Raw genomic sequence first — 24,152 nt, 5'->3', positions numbered from 1 at the left:
AGTGTGCATTAGAATCACCCGAGGCTTGTTAATACACAGATTATGGGGTGCTACCTCCCAAATTCAGCAGGTCTGAGGTGGGGGCCAAAATTTTGCTTTTCTATCAAGTTCCCATGCAATGTTGCCTCCAGGATCACACTTTGAGAAACCTATATGTAAACAATGGTGTGATGGGGTTGTTGAGGAGCAGGTTATTCACACAAAGGTTATTTAAAATAACATTTAAACCTTTAAAAGGGAAAAAAGGATTCAAGAAAAATTGAATCACAGTGGTGGAAATTACCAATGTTTTTCTGACTAAGTTCAGATACTGTTTGTGTTGTCTGGTCCTGAACCTGGGATCTCGAGGGCAGAACTTGCTGGGAAGGCCAGGCAGGATTACATCTAAATTTGAAGAGCACTTTAGGACCAAAGGTTCTACTTTTGCTTCTACTATTAACAGACTTATTTGACCTTGGGCAAGAACTTGACTTTTCCTTAGGCTTTATCTCTTCACTTATAAAATGATGATATTTGGCCCTGGCTTGTTTGGCTCAGCGGTTAGAGCATCAGCCTGCGGTCCAGATAGCCCAGGGTTCGGTTCCCGCTAAGGGCACATACCTCGGTTGCAGTTTGTCCCCGGCTCTGCTTGGTCATGCAGGTGACAGCCACTCGATGTGTCCCTTTCCCGTCAATGTTTCTCTCTCTCTCTCTTCCTCTCTCTTCCTCCCACTCTATCTGAAAAAAAAAAAAAAAATGTCCTCAGGTGAGGATAAATAAATAAAATGGTGATATCTGAACTAAATGTTTTCTATGGGCCTAATGGCATTGGGTTCCAAAGCCTGGAGAAATAGGCTGGAAGAAATGACTGCATCCTGCAGCTTTGAGATGAGAAAATGGCAATATGGAGATAGCGTCTCTAGTGAAATGATGGTTATAGCATTACATCAGGGTTTTTTGTTTTTCTTAGAAAGATGCTTGTCTTAGCATCTCAGCAATATAGATTTTAAAGGAATGTGAAAGAAATGTTTTAAGACAAGTTTTAAAAAATCAATATTGCCGCAGCCACTCTGCTTTTTATGGGAAGCCAGGAATCAGTTTACCTGCAGAAATAAATTAACTCAGTTATTTTGAACAGAGTATTGCTTTCTTGCTAGATATAAAATCATAAACCACACTTATAAAATTTTGTGTGACAATGAGGTAAGGTAGATTAAGGGAGACCTTATCAGAAGATATGTTTCTTTGCTACTTACTCTCTGTAAAAGGCAGCTAGTTTATACTCAATGAAGTTTAGGCAGGTCCCAGGCTTATCTCCTTTATAGATTCTTTATTCCAGTCTTGAGGCCATTCTGAGTAATAAATGGAGTTGGAGTTACTATAGACATATCTTGAAGGTACCTCTAAGGCCACTTCTCCAGCCTTTGCCTTTAAACATGAATTTCATCAATAAAGGTCCAGGAGAGGGCAGGGCATCTTGATGGGCATGCAATGGGCAAAAGGTGGCTCCCCCAAAAGAAAGTTCTCAGTGGGAGAAGGGGAAAGGAGACTGGACAGACAAAAATAAGATTAAACATCAGGGTTTGCTTCAGTGAGATTAGACTCTCTGAGGAATTAGAAGGTTGGAGTTAGACAAGTGAGAGGCTGGGAAGGGAGACTTGGGTAAGGAATAGGGAGATGGATCACAGAGGCAGCCAGGTGGGCAGAAGGGGTGGAGTGAAGCTCTGGGTATATTAAAGGCTGAGCCCGTCTGTCAGGTGGGAAAGAAGAGGAGGACCCAGAGCAAGCAAGCTGGCTTTCATTTTTTCCCTCGCGTAGCAAGTGAATTATAATATTACTTTCAGCAAAACTGATCAGGTTGAAACCATGAAGTTCTGGGCTAAACATTTGCATATATATTTTACCCCATATCTCAGGCAGTACTGCTTCCCTTCTCCTACCTCACTCTCTCTACCCCAGCCACACGCCCTTTTGTCAGGGTCTCTCGCAGCAGCGGGTTGTAGAGCCAGCAAAGGAGAGCGAAGCAAAGCCCCGAAGGGCTGTGACCCACTCCCCTTGGTCTGCAGTGTCCAGCTCCTTAACTGTAATCTCCAAGGGGCCTTGGAGTTCCCAAACTCTAGTTGGGATGTTGCCTTTAGAGTGAAGGTCTATCAGATGTGCCAGATGTAGAACCCAGGGCGTGAGTTTGGCCTTTGGTTCACCTGCATTCCATTATAATTATATACAACAAAAACACACAGTTAAAGACATATCAAAGTGCACATAAGCATACATTTATTTGGCTTTAAGAAAATATTCTAATATTTCAAAATTTGTAAAACTGTAGAAAATTGGACTTTTTTTCTTCTGATGGTGTTATATCATGCTCAATTTACTTACTATGGGTCTCGTTTTTGTGAGACTCAGTGCTGGTCTCAGTTTTTAGAGTATCCTGGGCACCCAAAGATAGAAAGGCATATGCATATATCACAAACATAGAACTATGTTTTCGGTTTCACAAACTTAGGCCAAGGATCTATTTTTCTAGTACTACATTTTAAAAATTAGGAGTTGAATAGCACCTACTGATTCTATTTACCTCCTAAAAACAAAATGCTAAAGAACAAGACTGGAAAGCCCTGGCCAGGTAGTTCAGTTTGTTGGAGCTTTGTCCAGATATGCCAAGGTTTCGGGTTCAATCTCTGGTCAAGGCACGTACAAGAATCAACCAATGAGCGCATCAATAAGTGGAACAGCAAATCACTGTTTCCCTCTCTCTCTCTCTCTCTCAAATCAATAAAAATAAATAAAAAAGAACAAGACTGAAATTGAGCAAGGGGACCTCTCCAAGTCGCAGCCTGCCATCAGCCCCAGCTGGACCTCAAAATAACCTTACACACCGCTGTCCTTCAGATTGAAGAACAAAGCTGTTAGAACGTTCCTCTCTTGAACAGCCTCATCTTTCAGAGAGATAAACCAGTGTACAGACAGTCCTTGCTATGAGGAGCCACCGGATCAAGTGAAGCAAGCACTGACCTTGGCGTTAGCTTTGCACTGGTTGATGTAGGGCAGAGAGTTTAAACGAGCAGAGCCTCAGTTTTCTCCTGAGAAAAATGGAGATATTAACCCTTGCTTCATGAGCTAGAATGTAAGTAAGGTGCCTGGGATGTTGGGGATGTTCACAATATGTGAGTTTCCTTGTCCGTAGCCAAACCAATGCTTCCAGAATGGCAGCACCAGGTGATACAGCACAGCCTTTGCGTTAAGAATGAAGAAGGTGATCGCACGGTGAGGAAACTCCAGGTTGATGGTTTTGATTTTCTTAATAAAGTAAAAGTCTTCAAGATCAAGAGCAAAGGGGAAGTGGAAGTGGGTGAGAGAGAGAAGATATAAGGAAAGGGGAAAAGGAGTAAAGTAGGTGTTCTGACAATCAATATGCAGAGTTTACCAGGATTCAGTAGGCTCCTGAGTGATATCGAGTGCCCTTTTGAGGCTATGATCTTGACATTAAGCTGTGCAACTCTGAGCTTCTCTAGCAAGTGTCAAATCACATGTGCAAGGAAAGAACCAGTGAATGGACGGGGTTAACGGAGGCTGGACTTTTTGCAAGGCAAGTGTGGTAAAGGGAGAGGGGCAAGGAGATGGAAAGTATTTTCAAGGGAGTGATCATAGTGGTACTCATGAAATTTAAGCTAAATAAGGAGAAGAAAACACAGCAGTTGACTGCCCTGAAAGTAGTAGGGAGCAGTTTGGCTATTTATTCTACCTCTAATGTGAATTAGGTTACCTTCTCCCTTAGAAGGCAGAAGCAATTTTAATTAAAATTAAGACCAATTTTGTTTTAAAATAATAATTATTCATCTCCATTACATTAGCAAACTAAATGTAGAAGTTTATTAACAGAATAACACAACTTGAGCAAGGACAGTTTATTCTGCCAATACATGAGAACTGAAATATTACATCAAATGATGAAAGAAGAATATCCAGCCCTGGCTGGTTTGGCTCAGTGGTTAGAGCGTCGGCCTGGGGTCCAGAGAGATCTGGGTTTGGTTCCCACTAAGGGCACGTACCTCCGTTGCAGTTTGTCCCCGGCCCTGGTTGGGTCGTGCGGGTGGCAGCCACTCGATGTGTCTCTTTGATGTCGATGCTTTTTTCTCTCTCTCTCCCTCCCTCTCTATCTGAACAAAATATCGAGAGAGAAAAAAATGTCCTTGAGTGAAGATTAAAAAAGAAAGAAAAGAAAAGAAAAGAAAGAATATCCAAATGATCATATCATTAGATACGGTACAGGTTACCCATCACTGTGTAACCACCCCAAAATCTGGTGGCATAAAACAACTATTTTGTTATACTCATGAGCTCTGAGGGTCAGAAGTCAGAACAGAGCACCACAGGTGTCATTCATCTCTGCACCACGATGTCCAGAGCCTCACAGGACAGTCTCAAGACTGAGGTGATTTGATGACTAAGGGACAGAATCATCTGGCGGTATTGCCACTTACTAGTTTGGCACTTGATGTTGGATGCTGGCTGTTGGCTGGGACCCCAGCTGGGCTGTCAAGTGGGAAATGTTGACATAGCCTCTTGCAGGTAATTTCTCCATGGGTTAATCTGAGCTTTCTCATAGCATGGTTGATGGATTCCAACCGTGAGCATCCCAAGAGAAGAAGGTGAACGTGCATGGCACTTTTATGATCCAGCCATGGGAGACACATAGTGTCACTTCTGCTGTACTCTATTTGTCCAGGCAGTCACAAGGATTTTCCCAGGTTCAAGGAGAAAGGACATAAACCCCACAACTCAATAGAAAAATTGTCAAATATGTGAGATGAGGGATAATGTTGTGGCATCTTAAAAAGTATAATCTGCTACAGATATTGAAAAATTGCTTGATAAAATTCAGCAGCACTTTCCTTTTTAAAGCTCTTAGATTAAAGGAAATAAAAGGGTGGGTATATATCTAAAATAATTGAGCCCTGGCCAGTTTGGCTCAGCGGTTGAGCGTCGGCCTGAGGACCAGAGAGTCCCGGGTTTGGTTCCCTCTAGGGGCACATACCACAAAAAAATAAAATAAAATAATTGAAAGATGGTCTCAAAGACATATTTGTATACTGTATTCATATACATAGTAACATTATGCACAATAGCCAAGAGGTGGGAGGAACCAAGGGTCAATGACAGATGAATAAATAAACAAAATAGGCCATATACATATAATGCACTATAATTCAGCCTGAAAAAAGGAAGGAAATTCTGACATATGCTACAACATGGATGAATCTTGAGGACATTATTCTAACTGATACAAGCCAGTCACAAAAGGACAAATACTGTATGATTCCATTTTTTTGAGTCAAATTCATAGAAACAGAAAGGAGAATGGTGGTTACCAGGGGTTGGGAATAAGGGGGAAATGGGGAGTAATTGTTTAATGGGTATATACCCAGGTCATGGGCTTGTTCCCCAGTAGAGGGTGTACAGGAGGCAGCCGATTGATGTTTCTCTCTCTCCCCACCTCTCCCTTCTCTCTTAAAAAAAATTTTTTTCAATTAAAACATTTTAAAAATAGTAAATTTCATGTGTATTGTATCACAATTTTAACAAAAGAGAAATAGAAGGAAACTTTCTAGATATGTGAAAGACTATTATGGCTGATTTTCCATATCGGCGTGTTCTAGCATGAAGACACAGAGGAAAACTAAAACGCTGTTTCTCGGGCTCTTTCGTGGCAAGAGCTTAAGATGTGATCTGGGTCCCACCAAACAGAAACACTCCTGTGAGACTGATTTGGAGCTGAGCAATCTGTGGAGAGAGGCGGTGCACAGAGAACCTGCTTTGTTCGGGTAGACTGTGGCAGAGGGGCATGAATCTGGAACCGGTCACCGTAACAGCAGCCTATTAATTTGGCAGATGACTTCGTGATTCAGCAGCTTTTCGGCATCAGTGGTGGCAGCATTCCCAACTTTGGTCAGGCCAGAGTGGTTATGGGGTCCAGGAATTGCCTAGGTCCCACTCCTCCCACCTCTATGGAAAGGTTGGAGGCAAAAAATCATCATGCTTTACATAAATTGTAAATTTATGTAATTGTAAATTCAGAGATTTAAAGACATCATTTTAAAAAGAAAACCATTGGAAGTATTAAAAGAATAAGATAAGGTGGCCCGATTTAAGACAACTATATAAAAACAACAACAACAATGCTTTTCTTTTTAAAAATATGTGTTTCGTTGATTTTTTTAGAGAGAGAGGAAGGGAGAGGGAGAGAGAGATAGAAACATCAATGTGAGAGAGAAACATCGATCAGCTGCCTCCTGCACGTGCCCTGCTGGGGATCAAGCCTGCAACCCAGGCATGTGCCCTGACCAGGAATTGAATGGGGACCTCTCAGTCCATGGGACAACTCTCAGTCCATGCGATAATTCTCAATCCACAGAGCCACACTGGTCAGGCAACAATGCTTTCCTTAATCCAATAATCATTAAGTAGAAATTTAATTTTTAAATCCCCATTCCTAACAACAAAAAATGTTCATAAGAACCAGCAATAAACTTACAAGAAATGTGCTGGACCAATTCCCTACACAGGTTCCATTTTGATCTTTTTTTCCTCTGTTTCACCTTCAGAATATGTTCCACATTCTCCTAACTAAAATCAATAAACAACTGAAAGGAATATTAACAAAATACTCCATGAGAACTGTTCCCACTGAAGTCTCAATAATAAGAAAAACTATTTTTGTCTGATCAGCTGAGCAAATTAAAATTCAGTTCTTTTTTAGCTGTTACTGTTGTTTTCCATTCCAAGGTTTTGTCGTTTTTGTTTTAATTTCTATGTAAGAGTTAAGAAAACAAAAAATACACACCCATAAGTCAAAGTGATCTTTTTCATTTTTAGACAAAGGAGGTTAAGAGGAAAACAATCCTGAACCAGCAATGCTCTGCCTCGGGGAGAGAAACTTTTAATAGAATCCTTATGAAGCTGTGTTCCTGGCATTCCCTTCATAAATCATGCATGTATAAGTCATTTTCAAAGATTTAGGGAAATGAACTGTTGCCCAGGGGATGATGGGATATGGTTTTTTGTTTTGTTTTGTTTTTCTATTTGTTTTCTTTCTCTTTCTTTTTTTAGAGCTGCTGGTCGTTTATTAACAAGAAGAAGAGATTGTCTCTGTCAGAAGCAGTAAAAGAAGAAAAGTAGATCTGATGAAGTTTGGATGCTTTATGATATTGATCATAAGTAAACTCTGTTTAAGAAACATAACCAAAATTAGGGTAAACTGCAAGCTCTCTACTTAGAGATTCAGAGCTATATCAATTTCTGTACATATTATGAGAAAGGAATCAGTTTGAAAAATTATAGGTGTATTTCTATAATCAATGAATTTGAGAGGTTTATATGGAAGCATAATGATTAAAAATATCTGTTGATACCCTATAAATCAATATTCACTTACAAATATGTCAGTTGGGTCTGCTGGGAAGCAGAAACTGAAATGAAGTTGAGTGCAAAAAGGCTTGTTGATAGTAACATCTGTGAAAGGAAAAGGAGGAAGCAGAGCTGGGTGGCGGAGCCATCAGACCATAAAGCAGGTTTGCCAGTGACTCAGCCATCCCAATGGAAAGCTCCAGATGATTGCCCGTGAGAGGAGTCTTGCATTGAGTGGAAATGGCCAGTCTTTTATTTCACCATCTTGCTGTGTCATTGATTAGGGCCACCTCAAGAAGAGTCTGAACTTGGCTCAAAAGCTAAGGAGACTTGAAGGAGTTAGTAGTTGGAGGTTGTCAGCTAACTGCACAATCCTCGCACTTGGACATGTCCTTTCTCGAGAGGACATCTGAGCTCCACAGCATCTCCACTCTGTCACGACAAGTTAGCATCAGTGTTATATGCAAAACAAACTATGTATGGCTTTCTTAAGATTTCTTATTTTAAAAAAATGATAAGGATGGCCCGGCCTGTGTGGCTCAGTGGACTGAGCATGGTCCCATGGACCGAGAGGTTCCGGTTCGATTTACAGCCAGGGCACATGCCCGGGTTGTGGGCTGGATCCCCAGTAGGGAACATGCAGGAGGCAGCCGATGGATGTTTCTCTCTCACATCTATGTATCTATCTTTCTCTCCCTTCCCCTCTCTGTAAAAAATCAATAAAGCCCTGGCTGGTTTGGCTCAGCGGTTAGAGCATCAGCCCACGGACAAGAATGTCCCAGATTTGGTTGCCGCTAAGGGCACATACCTCGGTTGCAGTTTGACCCCGGCCCCGGTTGGGGTTGTGCTGGTGGCAACCACTCAATGTGTCTCTCACATCGATGTTTCTTTCTCTATTCCTCCCTCTCTCCTTCCCGCTCTATCTGAAGATAAATGCAAAAGTGACCACGGGTGAGGATGAGAAAAAAAAAAAATAGCTCCTCTTCGGCAAAAAGTCTCTCTCTATTTTCCTGACCACACAAACCTTTCCTCGGACCACTCCTGTCATTCAGGAGAACGAAGAAATACTGGAAAGAAAAAAAATCAATAGAAACATATTTGAAAAAAATGATAAGGATGTAAATCCTATAAACAACATAAGTTTTCCCAAAATGCCAACTGAGCAGTTGGGCTGACTGGCTCTATCAATTGCTCTATGTACTTGGAAGAAAGCAGGTAATTTGTAGGTCATGTGTGTTTATCTAATAAAATCTAGAGTAACACCACTAGTCTGGAGGATCTTATGCACTTTCAATGGGGTAACAGTCTTGCTAGACAAAGAATTGATAGTACATATAATGTGGAATAAATTTATCTGTTATAATTAAGCTACATTGCTTTACAGAATGAACATAGAATAAGAAAATAGTAAAAAAAAAAAAAAAGACCACTGGTTCTATATAGTTCAGAAGATATTAGTACTTCAAGGCATGAGGTATAACTTAAAAAAAAAAAACAAAACACAAAAACCCTCAAAATACTCTTTTAGAGTCCTTAAAGATACCAATATAGTAGGAATAATAATAGAAATAGTCACTGTTAGGTAAATAAGTTTTTCTCTTTTGGCTTATTATTTTTATATCACTCCAAAAAGAGTACCCTAAAATACATTATAAACATTAAATAATTAGCCATCTAATTTGTCAGTAATTATAAAAGTTGCAAATATACTTTGCCATTGACCCAGCAATCCTCTTGAGGGAATTCATTATCAGATATACTTGAATACAAGCAAAATGATTTTACTCATTGTAGCACTGTTTGTAATTAGAGATTAGGAAAAAAAAACAAAACACACAAATATCCTTCAAAAGAAAACTGACAAATTATTGTACATCCATGTAATAGAATTCTACATAACTATAAAAACATGACTGCTTCCCTGGCCAGTTTGGCTCAGCGGTTAGAGCATTAGTCTGCAGACCATGCAGGAGGCTACCAATCGATGTGTCTCTCTCACACAGATGTTTTTCTTTCTCTCTCTCTCCCTCCCTCCCTTCCCCCTTCCTACTCTATCTAAAAAAATCAATGGAAAAATACCCGTGGGTGAGGATTTAAAAAAACAACAACATGACTGCTAATGGATGTGAAGTTTCTTTTGGGGGTGATGAAAATATTCCAAAACTGATTGTGGTGATGGTTACACAACTCTGAATATACTCAAAACCATTGAACTATGCATTTTAAACAGGTGAATTATACAGTATGTGAATTTTATCTCAATAGCTGTTTTTAAAAAAGTAACATACATTTGTACAAGTTACTAATTAATTATAAAGGGTAAAATAACTTTACATTGGAGAATCTTGGAAGACTTCCCCTTAACCAAGTAATCAGAGTTAGTATCACTAATGTGGGACAAACTGTCCTTGTGTCCCCCTGATATGATATACTCAAAAGAACACATTGCTTATGTACTGTTGTGCCAAAAATGCAAAATCCTAAAAAAAAAAAAGAAAAGCAAAACCTGAATCTTATCATGGGAGAACCTCAGAAAAACCCGAATCGAGGAAAATTATAAAACAAAATGGCCTGTGATCTTGAGAAATGTCACCACCATGAAAGACAAAGACAAACTGAGGAACTGTTCCAGACTAAAGGAGACTAAAGAGATGAAGACCAGACTCAGTATATGATCCTGCATTGGATTCTACACCAGGAAAAACAATCTTTATAAAGAATATTGTTGAGACAATTGGTGAAATCTGAATCAGGTCTTTAGATTAGATGATAGTAGTATATCAATGTTAGCTTTCTGAACTTAATAATTTTACTATGATTATGAAAATGAAAGCCCTTTTCTTAGGAAATGCACACTGATTCACTCAAATGTGTGTCTTGCTCAATGTATTTTTTCCCCTTTGGAAGTTCACAAAGCATATTTTCATATTATCAGTGTTATTTTTTAAAGATTCATTTATGTTAAGGTGTGCCTTAGTTCATTTGTGCTGTTAACAACCAGATACTATAGACAGGGTAGTCTATAAACAACAGAAATGTATTTATCACAGTTCTCAAACTTGAGAAGTCTAAGGCCAAGACACCAGCAGATTCTGTGTCTGTTTTCTTATTCATAATTAACTGTCTGCTCTTTTGTCTTCACATGGTGGAAGAGGTGAGGGATATCTCTGGGGTCTTTTTTTATATTGTTGCTAACCCCATTAATGAGGGCTCCATCCTGATGATCTAATCACTTCCCCCAAACCCCACCTCCAAATACCATCACATTGAAGATTAGGATTCAACATAGGAATTGGGGTGTGGGGCCATAGACTCTCAGTCTATTGAAATGTATATGACTAGTTCATTTTTGTTGCTCTATAGTATCTCACAGTTTATTTACCCATTCTACTGCTTATGCTATTGCAAACAATGCAGTGAAGAACTTTCTCTGAGATATATTTACTATGGGAATATGTCTATGCTAATTTATACAGGACATGCCCATGTTCATCTTTTAAAATAAGAAATAGTTATCTCAAGTGGTTGTATTCATTTATTTTCCCATAGCAGTAGATGAGAATTTAAATTGCTCTACATCCTTGCCAAAGCTTGGTATTGTTCAACGTCTAAATTTTTGCCAATTCAATGGGTATGTAATAGAATTTCAATGTGGTTTTAAGTTGCATTTCCCTGATTACTAATGAGGTGAACCATCATTATTTCTTCTAAGGTAAACTACCTGTTCTGGATAGTAAGTCTTGGCTATGTGAGTCGATGGCTGACACTACCGTTTTTATGCCTGTTGGGGTCTGAAGTTTAAGGGGTAGGAATCCTGAATGGGAGTTGAGAAAGACTGGAGAGAACATGGCATTTGAGCTGGGACCACAACGTGGGTGAGTTCCACAGTGAGCGTGTATAGAGTAGTGGGGTGAAACTGTGGCGGGTGGGACTGAAGAAAACACTGGTTATGGGCGTTCCAGGCAGACGGAACTGCATAGGCAGAAAAGAGAGACCGAAATGATAGGTTTATAGGAGGCAACAGTAGTTCATTTTGAGTGAGAGATACATAGCTGGAAAGATAGGTAGTGGCCCGATTGTACAAGGCCATGAATACCAAGCCAAGGACTTTGAACTTCACCCTGGGATGGCAATGGAGGCTCTTGAAGAGGAGAGTAGCTGGATCTGAATTTTGTTTCAGGAAAATAATTGTAATTGCAGCTAGGCAGGGAACCATAAGGCTGCGTCAGGCTGCGGCGCGGAGAAAAGAGAGAACTACACTCCCACCTACAGGGGGCGCGCCGCCTGGCGGAACGCCCTCCCCACCCCCTTCCCTGCTGCCGGGGTTCCGACGCGACCATCTCGGAACTCGTCTAGCCCTCCTGGGCACGCCCCCATCGGGCTCCGCTACGCCGCCTGGGTCCGCGCCCGTGCGTCACGTCCGCTGTGGCTCAAGGCTGGTTAGAACCCAGGAGGGGCGCGAACAGAAACTCTGCGCCTGCGTAGCAGGGCTGCAGTCGGAGGCTGAAGCTGAGAGGCCCAAGGAGCTTTCCAGTCTTCACTAGCACGTTTCTAAGCTCGCCACCGCTATTTTCTCTCGCTGCAAACCCCTAGGTGTTTTTATTTGTCCCAAGAGATATAAGCAAACGGTGCAGATTGCTCCCTGACCTTAGCGGCGCCGAGCCCAGCACCACTCCCTTTAGGTCATTCAGCTGAGAAGCGCCCAGTCTCTTCTCTGCAGTATCCCCTCAGCTGCTTGCTTTTCGTCTGCAGCCCAAAACATCCATACCAGTGAAAACCTGCCCCAGCCACTAAGCATGCCCAGCCCAGGCTGCACTCTATGAGTCTAGGGTTTACCTCCGCAGTCATATCAGAGACTTGAGTTGAAGGGGACCTTGTAGGTCAAGTCCAACCTCCTAACCCTCCCGACGTCCCGAGTGAGTGAATGCACGGTTGTTGTTTTGTTTCGTTTTTATTTTGTTTTTACTTGCACACCCCCAATGATTGTCCGTTTCCTGGGACAACTGTGATTAGGTAGTCTTCCTGGAATCTTCCGACATTCACCTTTCATTCCTTCAAAATTATTTATCGAGCACTGTTGTGAGCCAACTACTGGAGATCCTGGGGCTACAATATAAAACTAGAGGGAACACAAAAGATAGTTCATCTCTTCAACTTTGTATTCTAGTTGGGATAGAACAACAAATAAAAATGAGAGGTCATGATTTATGCTGGCAAAGAAATAAACAAGTCAAGGTTTATGTTGGAAACATAGGTGAGAACCACAAAGATTTATCAGAGAAGGCCTCTTGGAGGTGGTGACCTTTGTGAGTAGGTAGGAGCAGAGTGGGTCCCAGGCTGGGGGAAGAGCAAAGCCCTGGAGGTAGGTGTTTGCTGGGAATAGAAGGCCAGTGTGACGAGTGTGCTGAGCCAAGGTTGAGAATGGTGAAAAAAGGCTGAGAATGCAAACAGAAGCCACTCCCAGGCTTTGTGAGCCATGGTAAGAAGTTTGAAAAGAATAATGGGAAACCAAGGAGTAATCTGGGGCAGACCTTGATCTTAGTTCATGTGGGATTTGGGAGCTGCAGACAGGGTCCAATTTTCACTAGTTCAGTTATTTAGAAACACACACACATATCATATGGTTTTTCCATATTAGTCCTTTAGATATTTGAAGATGTTTTACTCGGAAACCCCTTCTGCTGCCCCCAACTCCTCTCATAAGCTATGGTTCCTCTGCCTCTTCTTATCTAGATTTATGAATGACTTTTAACGTCATTCTGAACATTTTGAAAGTGTGGAGAATTTTTAACGTAAATCATATGTGAACATTTCAAAAGGAAAGGACCTAAGACTTTTATGACATTCTCAAAGAGGTCTTGTACAGATTTAAAACCACTTAAACATTTCTCATTTCTGTGATCCTAGTTATTTGTTCGCTGGAATAGCAGGTTGCAGTATTAACTTCAACCCAGGCTAGTTCTCTAAATTGTCTTCTCATCTGTGAAAATGAAAACGAAAGGATTGCTATGAGAATTAGAGATTATGCTCAAAATGTGCTTAATGTTAAACCATAACACGCCAGCCACACGGTGCCATTATTATAAACAAACACTTGAATTCCTGGGGTGAACAATTTCGACAATGCTCCTTTAGCATTCCACAAACTTTCACTAAGTGCCTATTCTGTGTAGAGTTCCCCGTGAAAAAAGATCTGCCTTCCAGGAGTTTGTTACCTTGCTGACAGTAGCGACAAACGAAATACCCACCAGTGAAGTGTGGGATTTGGGAGCTGCAGACAGGGTCCAATTTTCACTAGAGGTAAGTGGTTATTAGGGTTCATATTTGAAGTGGGTTCGAAAGATGAACATGTTGAATTTTAAACACACAAAATCAACATTACACGTATACATTTTGTTCATGATGATGTGCAAAGGCCGACTGGAAACACTGCAGTCACTTCTATTATCTCACAAATACTGATCAAGTTTCGTGAGAAAGCCACCTATCTTTTGTCCAGTCTGTTTACTATACACTGCATGCTCTGGGCAGTCCTTATCTTCATGTTCGGGAGCAAAGTACACACATACACACCCCTTTCCAAAAGAAAGGCACAGGACTCCAAGAGAAGGGTGGAATCCTTCGCGGCCCAAACACACAATGGGGGCCGCTTCACGCTAACCCCCGCACTGCCCACCCCCATCCAGGACCCACGCAGCCCGGGGTGCGACTTCTCCGGGCCCTTGAGCCTCTCCCTGGCAGCCCTCCGGGACGCACTACAGCCTCGCCGGGCGCCCTCCCTCACTAGCGCTTCCCTCCTCTTTCGCCGGGGAGCCGGAAAACCCGGAGCGAACCGGCCCTGCCCGGCGGCGCATGCTCAGTAGCGAGCAGGTTCAGTTCGCTAGTAGGAAGCTCCAGCGCTACACCGGCGTCGGCGGCGGCCGCGGCGGCACCTCAGGGCAGCCAGGTCCCCCAACAGCGACCTCGGGCCTTTCCCCTCCCGGGCTAGACCCCGGCCCCAGCTCCGCCCGCCCGGAGTCGCTCGCGTTTCGCGGTCCCGGCTGCGCGGAGCGGGCGCCGCGGCCGGAGCGTCACTCCACACGCCCTCCCCCAGCCGCCGGCTCCGCCGCGGGGCCAGGCCGGGCCCGGGATCGCAGCCCCGGCGGGCGGGCGGGCGAGAAGGCGAGCGGCGGCCGCGGCGGAGGGCAGCCCGGGGCGGCGCCGGCGGGCCAGGGAGGGGTGGGGGGCCCGGCCCCGGGGCGGTGGTGCGGGATGCCGCCGCCGCCGCCTCCGGGCTGCGTTCGTTCTCCGCGGCTGGTACCTGTGTCGGGTGGGTGGCCGGGCGCGGGCCTCGCCCCCCAGCCCCCTCTCCTGGGCTAGCCCGGCCGCGCGGCGCCCCGAGGGGGCCGGGCCGTCCAGTGGGGCCGCGGCCCAGTTCCGCGCTGCGAGCTCGCCCTCTCGCGGCTCCCGGGCCCGGCCGCCGCCGCCCCCTCCCCGCCCAGAGGCGCCCCGGGGGCACCATGCAGGCGCAGCAGCTGCCGTACGAGTTTTTCAGCGAGGAGAACGCGCCAAAGTGGCGGGGGCTGCTGGTGCCTGCGCTGAAAAAGGTAAGAGCGCGCGGGACCCCGCTTCCCCGCTGCAGCCCTGCGAGGGCGCCGGGCCGGGGCTGGGGAAGGGCTGGGGAGGCGGGGCGCGCGCGGGGCCGTCTTTCTTCCCGGTCTCACCGCCTCCCAGAGAGGACGGCGCAGCTGAGCGGTTCCCCCACACTCGCTGGCTCTCGGTGTTGCTATTCACCCGGTGTGTGGCAAGGCCCCAGGAAGCCAGGAATAGTTTGTCCGAATAATACAGCCACTGACAGGTTAATGCCCTCCCCCTGATTCAGAGACCAGAGTTGGAGGAGCCTCAGTTTTCAGCTGAGGTCAAAGCAGGCCACTTTTCCGCCTTCTCGGTCTTACCCCGGAGCTTGCTGTCAGCCTCCGGTTTTAGGTGTCCAGTCTGTTCGTTTTAGTGGGCTAGAGAATGCTCTGGCCTTAATGCTTGCTCTAAGTAATTGCAGAGCTCGCCTGCCAGCAGAAATATGGCCTGCTTTGCTCACCCTCTGTAATCACTCTTCATTGCCCCGAATTCCCCCGCTCCGATTAACAGGGGCGGGTGCACATGCCATTCTGTTCTTTCTAAAGTCTGAGAATCTTGATACTATCGTTCGGTTTGTGGAATAGAAATTTTAACCTTTTGTGTTTGTTCAAGTTTGCCACATTGTTATCTAAAGTTATAATACGATCTGTACTTTTTAAATATTTTAAGAAATGTTGATACATTTTAAAAGCTTCTACAACAACAACACATTGAAACATCAGAAACTGGTTTGAGTGAACATTAAAAACATCTAGAATATTTTTTGTTTTCCTTTTGCTTTTTCTATAAATATATAATTGCTTTACTCTTTTAATCCTATTTATAAATATCAATTTCTTGTTGCTCAAACAATGTTTCATGTTTTCTGGTGAAAAAAATATTTTTACTCTTACCGAGAGTTGAGAGTTGAGATTACGGGTGTACCTTTTGTTCTAAACATTTATTCTTTTAAAAACTGTGTCTTAAAAGGTGTCTGATATTTCTCAAAGGCCAGCAACTTTTACTTTCCCTTTTGCCCTGTTCTCCCCCTCCCCCTCTTGGTGTCTTACAGTGGAAACTCTGGTTTGTTAGCAGAACTTGCTCATGTATTTCAGAAATGTTACTGACTTTTTCCCTCAGGTGTCTGAATAGTTGCAGACATCTGTGATATTGTTTTCAAGAAAACCAAAGAGATTCTATATGCCTTATATACTTTATTCATTAGAAATTCTGTCAGGCTCTCACTGTTTTTATTTTTGCATTACCTGCAGGCTTGACATCTTAGCTTATAGTAAAAGGTGAGAAAGGTTTCAGTGATGCTAGAGCTGATTGGTATCCTGACCACGGTGGGGAGGAAACAGGAAAAATGGTTAAATATATACAGAAGAACTCATGAAACACTATCAGTTTGGGGCCGTTTTGTTTAGAGGCAAGCAGTGCCTATCCCAGGGGGAACCATCAAGACACCCTGTCAGTCGAGGGGCCTGTGAAGCAATGAAAGAGCACTTCAGGATGTGGCAGACCAGGTCTAACTCCTCCACACCAGTGGCCCGTGCTGAAATCTACCTACAAAAGCATATTGTTTGGCTGGCACTGTGTTATTTTAATTTTAATGTAATTAGTTGCCAATACTTAAAAATGGGATGTATTATATAAAATCTGAATTTTGAGCTTTTCTTGAAGAACGGGAAGCTCTCTTCACATTGGGCCCACATTTAAGCAAGGTAGTAAACTGCTAGAGCTGCCCTTTTCAGATACAGCGTGTAGTATTTCCAATTTACCACAGTCCCCACCAGTCCTCTTTGCTTTTTTACACAAATCAGCTTTGACTTTAAGCAGAGATACTCTTGGATGACGGGAGAAGCGATGGGAGGGGGTGGAAGTGTACACAATCTAGCTGATATTGTAAGGCTTTTCTGATTATTTAAATTCTTATCCACTAACGATGGTTCTAAGCCACCTAAAACAAAGTTGAAAATATTTTTTATATCTGAATATGCTCTTGGTGGTTCAAAACCTGCATTTTCACCTGCCTGCTAGACATTTCATGTGGCTATTTCCATATCTTGAGCTCTTCCTTTAGACATATGGCACTGTTTGCAGATGCACCCAACTTGTGTTATCTTACCTGAGGCTCTTTGGACATGCTGTTCTCTTCACCTGGATTGCCCTTTGCCTGGCCTGACATTACTCATCCTTTTGGACTAATTTGACTTCAGATCTTTTCTCAAATCTTCAGTGCTGAGTTGGAAAATCTTCCTTTTTTTGTTAGCACCCTAGCCTAGTACTTAACAACGAATTTTAAGTACCTATGTAATTGTCCTTCCTGCCCTTGTTCCTCCCCAACTAGATTGGAGGGTGGAGGGTCCTTGAGAACAGCGATGGTATATATCTCCCCTCACCCGAGGATGTTTATTGACTTTAGAGAGAGAGGAAGGAGGGGAGGAGAGAGAAGCATTGATGTGAGAGACAAACATTGGTTGGTTGCCTCCTGTACATGCCCCAACCTGGGGATCAAACCCACAAACTAGGTATGTGCCTTGACTGGTAATTGAACCCGCAGCCTTTGTGGTGTATGGAATGACAGTCCAACCAACTGAGCTACCCAGCCAGGGCGAGAACAGAGATGTTATTTTAACCCTCATTTTTTCTCCATCCATGCATTACCCAACACCTGGTAGGCACTTACATTTGAATGAACGAATAAGGGAAGACCCAAACTGCAGTCATGAACTCCATTCCTTCTACCTACCATTAAAAAAATATTTCTTCTTGATTAATGGCTTTATTATTTTATTTGACTAGTTCAAGACTTTGGAGTCATCTCTGAGTTCTCTCTTTGCATTACTGCCCACACCCAGGCAGAGCCTGTAGATTCATTCCCCTTTGGCATGTTCTTCTGATCTATTCCTTATTATTCTAAAAGCTCTGAGTTCCCTTTCCCAGACTACTGGGACAGCCTCTTAACTGAGCTCACTGCTCCTTATTTTGCCTTTATCTATTTTTCAAATTTCAGAAGTTATAGTACACTTCAGAATGTGTCACCCTGTTGTTCAGAACCATTGATGTCTTTTGAGCACATAAGATCAAGTGCACATTTGTTAGCATAGAATTGGTAGTGATAGATGATCTGGCTTCATGCTGCTTTTCTGACTGGATTGCCTACCATAATCTTTTATATTCTTTATGCTTCAGCCTGTACGTACTACTGCTTTTCCTGAATATGACCTGAATGTCTTGCCACATCTACCAGTCTAAGTTCTATCTTATTTGTTGCACAAATATAGCATGCCTACTACAGACCATGTATTGCCTTCAGTATTAAGGATAAAAAGATAAATAGCATCATCCAGAAGTGACAAAGTTAGGACATGATGGGAAGTGGCAGAGGATGACTTTGGAGAGGTAACTGGTTTATAGAGAATTTTTTGTATGTTAAACTGAGGAGTTTGAATTTTATCTCAAGGAGATAGACATCATTGAGGAATTTTAAATAAGGGAGTAACATCAGATTTGAAATCTTAGAAAATTCATTTTGGCTGTAGAATAGAAAATGGATTGGAGAAGAATGAGATCCTAGCTGAGGTGAAGAGTTAAGGGTTTAGTTTATTAGCCCAGCCAAGAAATGATAATGCATTTGAACTGGGATGGACATTTTTTAAATTTTTTTTTTTTTTATTGATTTGAGAGAGAGAGAGAGAGAGACCATCAATTGGCCACCTCCTATTGGCCCCCCACTGGGGATCGGGCCCACAACCTGGGAATTGAACCGGTGACCTCTTGGTGCATGAGTCAATGCTCAACCACTGAGCCACACTGGCTGGGTGTGGGGATGAATTTTATTTGAGATGTTTAAAAGGCAGAATTGACAGGATCTAGTAACTCACTGCATTCTTAGGGGAAGTGGTAGGAGAGCAGAAAGAACCTCAAGCTTTTGGTTTGAGTGCTTTTAGTCAGGATAGAGAATGTAGGAGGGAAACCTATTGTTGGGGTAGAGAACATGACATAATAAGATGAGTTATGGACGTGTTAATTTAAAAGTCCTTTTGGCTCGGTCACACAAGCCCCAGCATTTAACTGGACACAGAGTTTCCCAGAATACAGACTCGGCGAAGGGGCGGGGAGTCCTTTTGGGTTATCCAGGTGGACATGTTGAACTGGGAGTTGGTTGTTAGTACCTGGATAATCAGATTTGGGATTTCTAGGTGTGTACATAAAGTCATAAGAATAGATGAAGCCTGTGTTCATGTGAAGGCCTACACATGAATGTTCATGGCAGCTCTGTCAGCAAAAAAATTGGAAAAACCCAACTGTTCATCAACAGGTAAATGAATAAACAAATGTAGAGTAGCCATATGTTGGAATACTACTCAGCAATAAAAGAAATATTGATATACGTGACAACATGGCTGAATGTCAAAAAATTAACCTGAATGAAAGAAGCCAGACTAAAAAAAGTATATACTATATAATTCTATTTATATAAAATTCTAGAAAATGCAAACTAATCTACAATGACAAAAAGCAGGTCAGTAATTGTTTTAGAGGGGAAGCTTTTATGTTCATTTGTTATATTGTGCCAATAGTTTCAGGGGTATATACATATACATAGAGCTCAGATATATGCAATGTATTGCATATCAGTTGTTCCTCAAAGAAGGTGTTAAAAAAAGTAGATGAGGCCACCCACTGAAAATGATTAGAAGTAAGACTGAAATAGGGCTGGCATTAGAACTGGGGAAAGAGAATGTTCTAGAGTGTATAGAGGGAGAGTAGGGGGAAAGGAATGAGTGAAGGAGATTAAGAAGGAAGGAGTCAGGTAGAAAGAATGAGATACTAGTGTCTGAAAAGCTGAGAAAGAAAGGAGTTTCAAGAAGAGTCATTAACGTATCCTGCTACAGAAAAGTCAAATAAGGTACCTGAAAACTATTAGATTTGACAGCAAAAGGGTCACTTATGTTCTAGCAGTTTCAGTGTGAGGGTAGAAGATGAAAGAGCATGGAAAAAGAATAACAAGGACAGATGACATTTTCAGATTATTTTTTCTAGAAGCTTGGAAATGAAGGGAAAAAAGATAACTTATGTGGCAAGGAGATTCAAGGTTGGGGAAGACGCTTGTGTTTTTATTTGAAGGTGAGAGAAACTGGTATATGTTAGGAGCCTCTGGGTAAGGAGTTGATAGAGAATGCTGGTGAAATACTGAGCAAGGAGATGAGCTCAGGAACACAAGCATGGAATTTGCCTTGAACTATTTGCCTTACTATTTTAAGTATGTTCTCCGATTTTCACCAGATACTATTATTGCCTCCATTTTACAAGATAGGAAACTGAGGTTTGGCAAGGGTAATTTGGTTACAGAGTCTGCATTTTTAAACACTATATTATGCTACTTCTGGCAAGGGCAATGACATTCGTTCTTCTGAAATGGGAGGGAAAGAGATAAAGATGGGTTTGTAGGTTGAAGAGCAGGGAGTTCATGCTAGGTAGCCTTTATTTTCATGATGAAATGAAAGGCAAGGTTCTTGACATAGAGTGAAGAACGAGAAATGAGTAAGGAGTTCAAGAAGCGTGATGAAATTCTGGAATTGCTGCTCTGGAATGTGCAGAAGGAGCCAGCCAGTGAATTAGAAAGGAATTGCTGAGCAGTGCCGAGTGTGGAGACCATAAATTTGGAATAGAATTCATTGGTCTGATGATTGTGAGATTTTCCTCTAGCAGCACTCATTAGTTAATGGGAAGAGAGGGATAGTTGGTTGAAGGTGACTGCAGTAGTGACTAAGATAGGGATATTTCGGGGGATAGAGAGGAAGTAAATCTGCAGCAGAAGTAATGGAGGTGTAAATGAGGGCTCCATGGATTAAAAATCTTGTTAAATTGGAAGAGGAGAGTAATGGGAGCAGATAGGAGAATATGGTGAGAGATGATTACTATATTTTAGAATTTTAAGATTCCAGAGGTGAAGAAGATTAGGTCATTAGAACCTCTGAAGTTGGTGTATTGAATGATGAGTTGCATACATGGATGATGATGAAGTCCATAAGGATTGTGTATGTATTGCAGTGGAGAGGAAGACTGTGTTCCACCAGTAACAGGGAGGTCCAGAAGTCACAGCAGTGAGGATGCTTTAACCAAATAATAATGAAAATGACAGCTACTCCCCACTCCCATAATGCATTTTTTATTATAGCTGTAGATGGAATAGGAAGAAAACACATTTCATTTTAAAATATTTTTGTCTTGTGATCAAGTTTTTTCTCAACATTTTATTATGAAAAATTTAAATTTGCAGAAAAGTTGAAAGAATTGTAAACACCCATATACCCGTCACATAGATTCTGTGATTTACATTTTACTGTGTTTGATTTATCACATGCTTATCTATCCCTCCATCCATCCACCTATCTATCTTATGTTTTGATGCATTTCAAAGTAAGTTACAGACATCAGTATACTTTATCCCTAACATTTCAGCATGTCATTAACTGCAATTCAGTATTTGTTTATGATTATTTTTGTTTATTAGGTAAAATTTATATTTAAGGGAATACACAAACATTAATTTTACCATTCAATTAATTTTAAACAATGAATTCAACCCAAGCCTCTACCAAGATATCAAACATGACTATCACTTGGGACATTTCCTTCATGTGCCTTCTTAGTCATTCCCTGCCCCAACCTCTCAGAATCAAATGCTGTTCTGATCTTTTATCATCCTACCATAGATTTATCTATTCTAGAAGGTCATATAAATAGAATCATACAGTATATATTTTTGGTAAGGCTTTTGAGGTTGTGTTAATCAATAATTCAGTTCTTTTTTCTATCATGAATGTGTCAGTTCATTTGTCAAATAGATGGTTACCTGGGAGGTTTCCAGCTTGGGGCTATTATGAATAAAGCTGCCTTGAATATTCTTATACAAGTCTTTTTCTTTCTGTAGACAGATGTTTTCATTTCTCTTAGGTAAATACCAGGAGAAGTGTCTCATAGAGTAAGTGTCTGTTTAGTTTTATAAGAAACTGCCAGACCGCTTCTCAAAGTGGTTGTGCCCATTTTGCATTCCCACCAACAATGTATGACAGTTCCAATTGCTTCACATCCTTGCTAGTATTTGGTGTTATTAGCCTTTAATTTTAGTCATTGCGATGGGCATGTAGTGATATCTCATTGTGGTGACTAATGACATTGAACACTTTAATATTCTTTTTTTTTTATCCTCAGCCGAGGACATTTTTTCGTTTTTTTGTTCAGATAGAGTGGGAGGGAGAGAGAGAGAGAGAGAAACATCGACGTGAAAGGGAAACATCAAGTGGTTGCCACCCATATGACCCAACCAGGGCTGGGGACAAACTGCACCCGAGGTACGTGCTCTAAGTGGAAACTGAACCCGGGTCTGTCTGGACCACAGGCCGACGCTCTAACCGCTGAGCCAAACCGGCCAGGGCATGTGACAATATTCTAGTCACTAGAATACTTGGTACTTTACATGCCTATCTCTGTTCCATTGACTTTTCATGGTGGTAATTTTTACAGCTGAGTTTTGCAGCTGATGAAATGGATCCTGAGAGGCAAATTGCTCAATGTCTTATAAGGAGTAGAATTAGGATTTCAACTAAGTCTGTCTAGCTTTTTTTTTTTTTTTTTTTATCCTCACCCGAGGATATTTTTCCATTTTTTGTACAGATGGAGTGGGAGGGAGAGAGAGGAAGGGAGAGAGAGAGAAACATCGACGTGAAGGGACACATCGAGTGGCTGCCACCCGCACGACCAACCAGGGCCGGGGACAAACTGCAACCGAAGTACGTGCCCTTAGCGGGAACTGAACCCGGGTCTCTCCGGACCACAGGCCGACGCTCTAACCGCTGAGCCAAACTGGCCAGGGCTAAGTCTGTCTAGCTTTAAAGACAGCTCTTTATACTGAGTTGCTTCCTTTGAGTAGGCAATACAGTACAGTAAAATGGTGCCCTAATTATCTTGCACCTTAGATTTTAGGGAGAAGTGAGTGCTGTAGGAGAGAAGGCAGCTGAATGAAGAGGGCTTTGAAACCTCTTGCTTTAGGCTGAGAAGTTAAGCCCTTTTACATAATGGTGCTCTGCATAGGAGTACATTTGGGAAAAAAAGGCTCTGCTGCATAAAAAAGTAAGAATTTTAGCCCGGCTGGTGTGGCTTAGTGGTTGAGCGTTGACCCATGCACCACAAGGTCACCGGTTTGATTCCTGGTCAGGGCACATGCCCACGCTGTGGGCCAAATCCCCAGTGGGGAACATGCAGGAGGCAGCCAGTCGATGTTCTCTCTCATTGATGTCTCTCTCTCTCTCTCTCCCTTCCTTTCTCTCAATAAAGAAAAATCAATAAAGAAAAAAATTATATATATATATATAAAAGTAAGACTTTTAAAAGAAGTAATTAATGGAAGGAGAGATCCTAAAGGGAAGGGCTGAGAAATAATGGTCTTGAGATGGCAGTAGGAAACTAGAAGACCATCCTTGTGTTTATATATGGGAAGTGACATTTTCAGTAGAAGCTGGAATGAGCCAGTTGAGGATGAGGAGGAAGTGTATTCCAAGGATTTGTGGTAGCTTGGAGTCCAAGAGGAGCTCAGCATTTTAGGAGTCCTATGTAGCTGTCATCTGGAGTATAGAGCCAGATCTTGTGAACCAAATTACTGCATTTTGTCTTGTGAGCAGTGGAGAACGACCAAGGGGTTTTAAGCAGGGTATTTTGACAATTTGATATGAATTTTGGTCACTGCTCTGCAAAGCATGGACTGAATGGCAGCAGAACTATAGGCAAGAAGTCCAGTTAGGAGAATTTTGCAGCAATTCACAGAAGTGATAATGGTAATCTTGACTAGGGCAATAGCTGTAGGGATAGAGAAAAGTGGACAGATTTTAGAATTAAGGGTAGATTGATGATTGAATGACAGGGTAGTGAGAGAGAGGAGTCAAAGCTGATTCCCAGGTTTCTGGCTTGGAAGTCTAAGTTGTAATGGTGATGAAAGAGGGAATACTGGGAGAAGAGCATGCTTGGAGGGGAACTAAGAAACTATCAGTATTCTAGGAAAGAGTTTGTGAGAATTGTGATAGGACAGATTTATACTTTGGAAGTAGCCAAGTATGGCAAGCATGGAAGGTATCTTTGTTGGACTGTCCTTGTTAATTATAGGCTGG

The 24,152-nt window shown here is 42.3% G+C and overlaps 1 protein-coding gene across 3 annotated transcripts in view; it reads left to right on the top strand.

The window, feature by feature from the left end:
- Nucleotides 1-14,864: 14,864 nt before the first annotated feature.
- The window catches only part of SOS1 (SOS Ras/Rac guanine nucleotide exchange factor 1), a 122,872-nt gene continuing 113,584 nt past the window's right edge, over nucleotides 14,865-24,152 (top strand). For all 3 annotated transcript variants that reach the window (XM_036263240.1, XM_036263239.1, XM_036263238.1), the window contains exon 1: nucleotides 14,865-14,972. In XM_036263240.1, coding sequence (XP_036119133.1) covers nucleotides 14,886-14,972 — 87 coding nt within the window. In that variant the 5' untranslated portion in view covers nucleotides 14,865-14,885. The remainder of the gene's footprint in view (nucleotides 14,973-24,152) is intronic.

Source organism: Molossus molossus, unplaced genomic scaffold (genome assembly GCF_014108415.1).
Source record: "Molossus molossus isolate mMolMol1 unplaced genomic scaffold, mMolMol1.p scaffold_m16_p_15, whole genome shotgun sequence".
NCBI classification, from domain to species: Eukaryota; Metazoa; Chordata; class Mammalia; order Chiroptera; family Molossidae; genus Molossus; species Molossus molossus.
The sequence above is the reverse complement of the archived record's forward strand: the minus strand, read 5'-3'. Positions and strand labels throughout refer to the sequence as shown.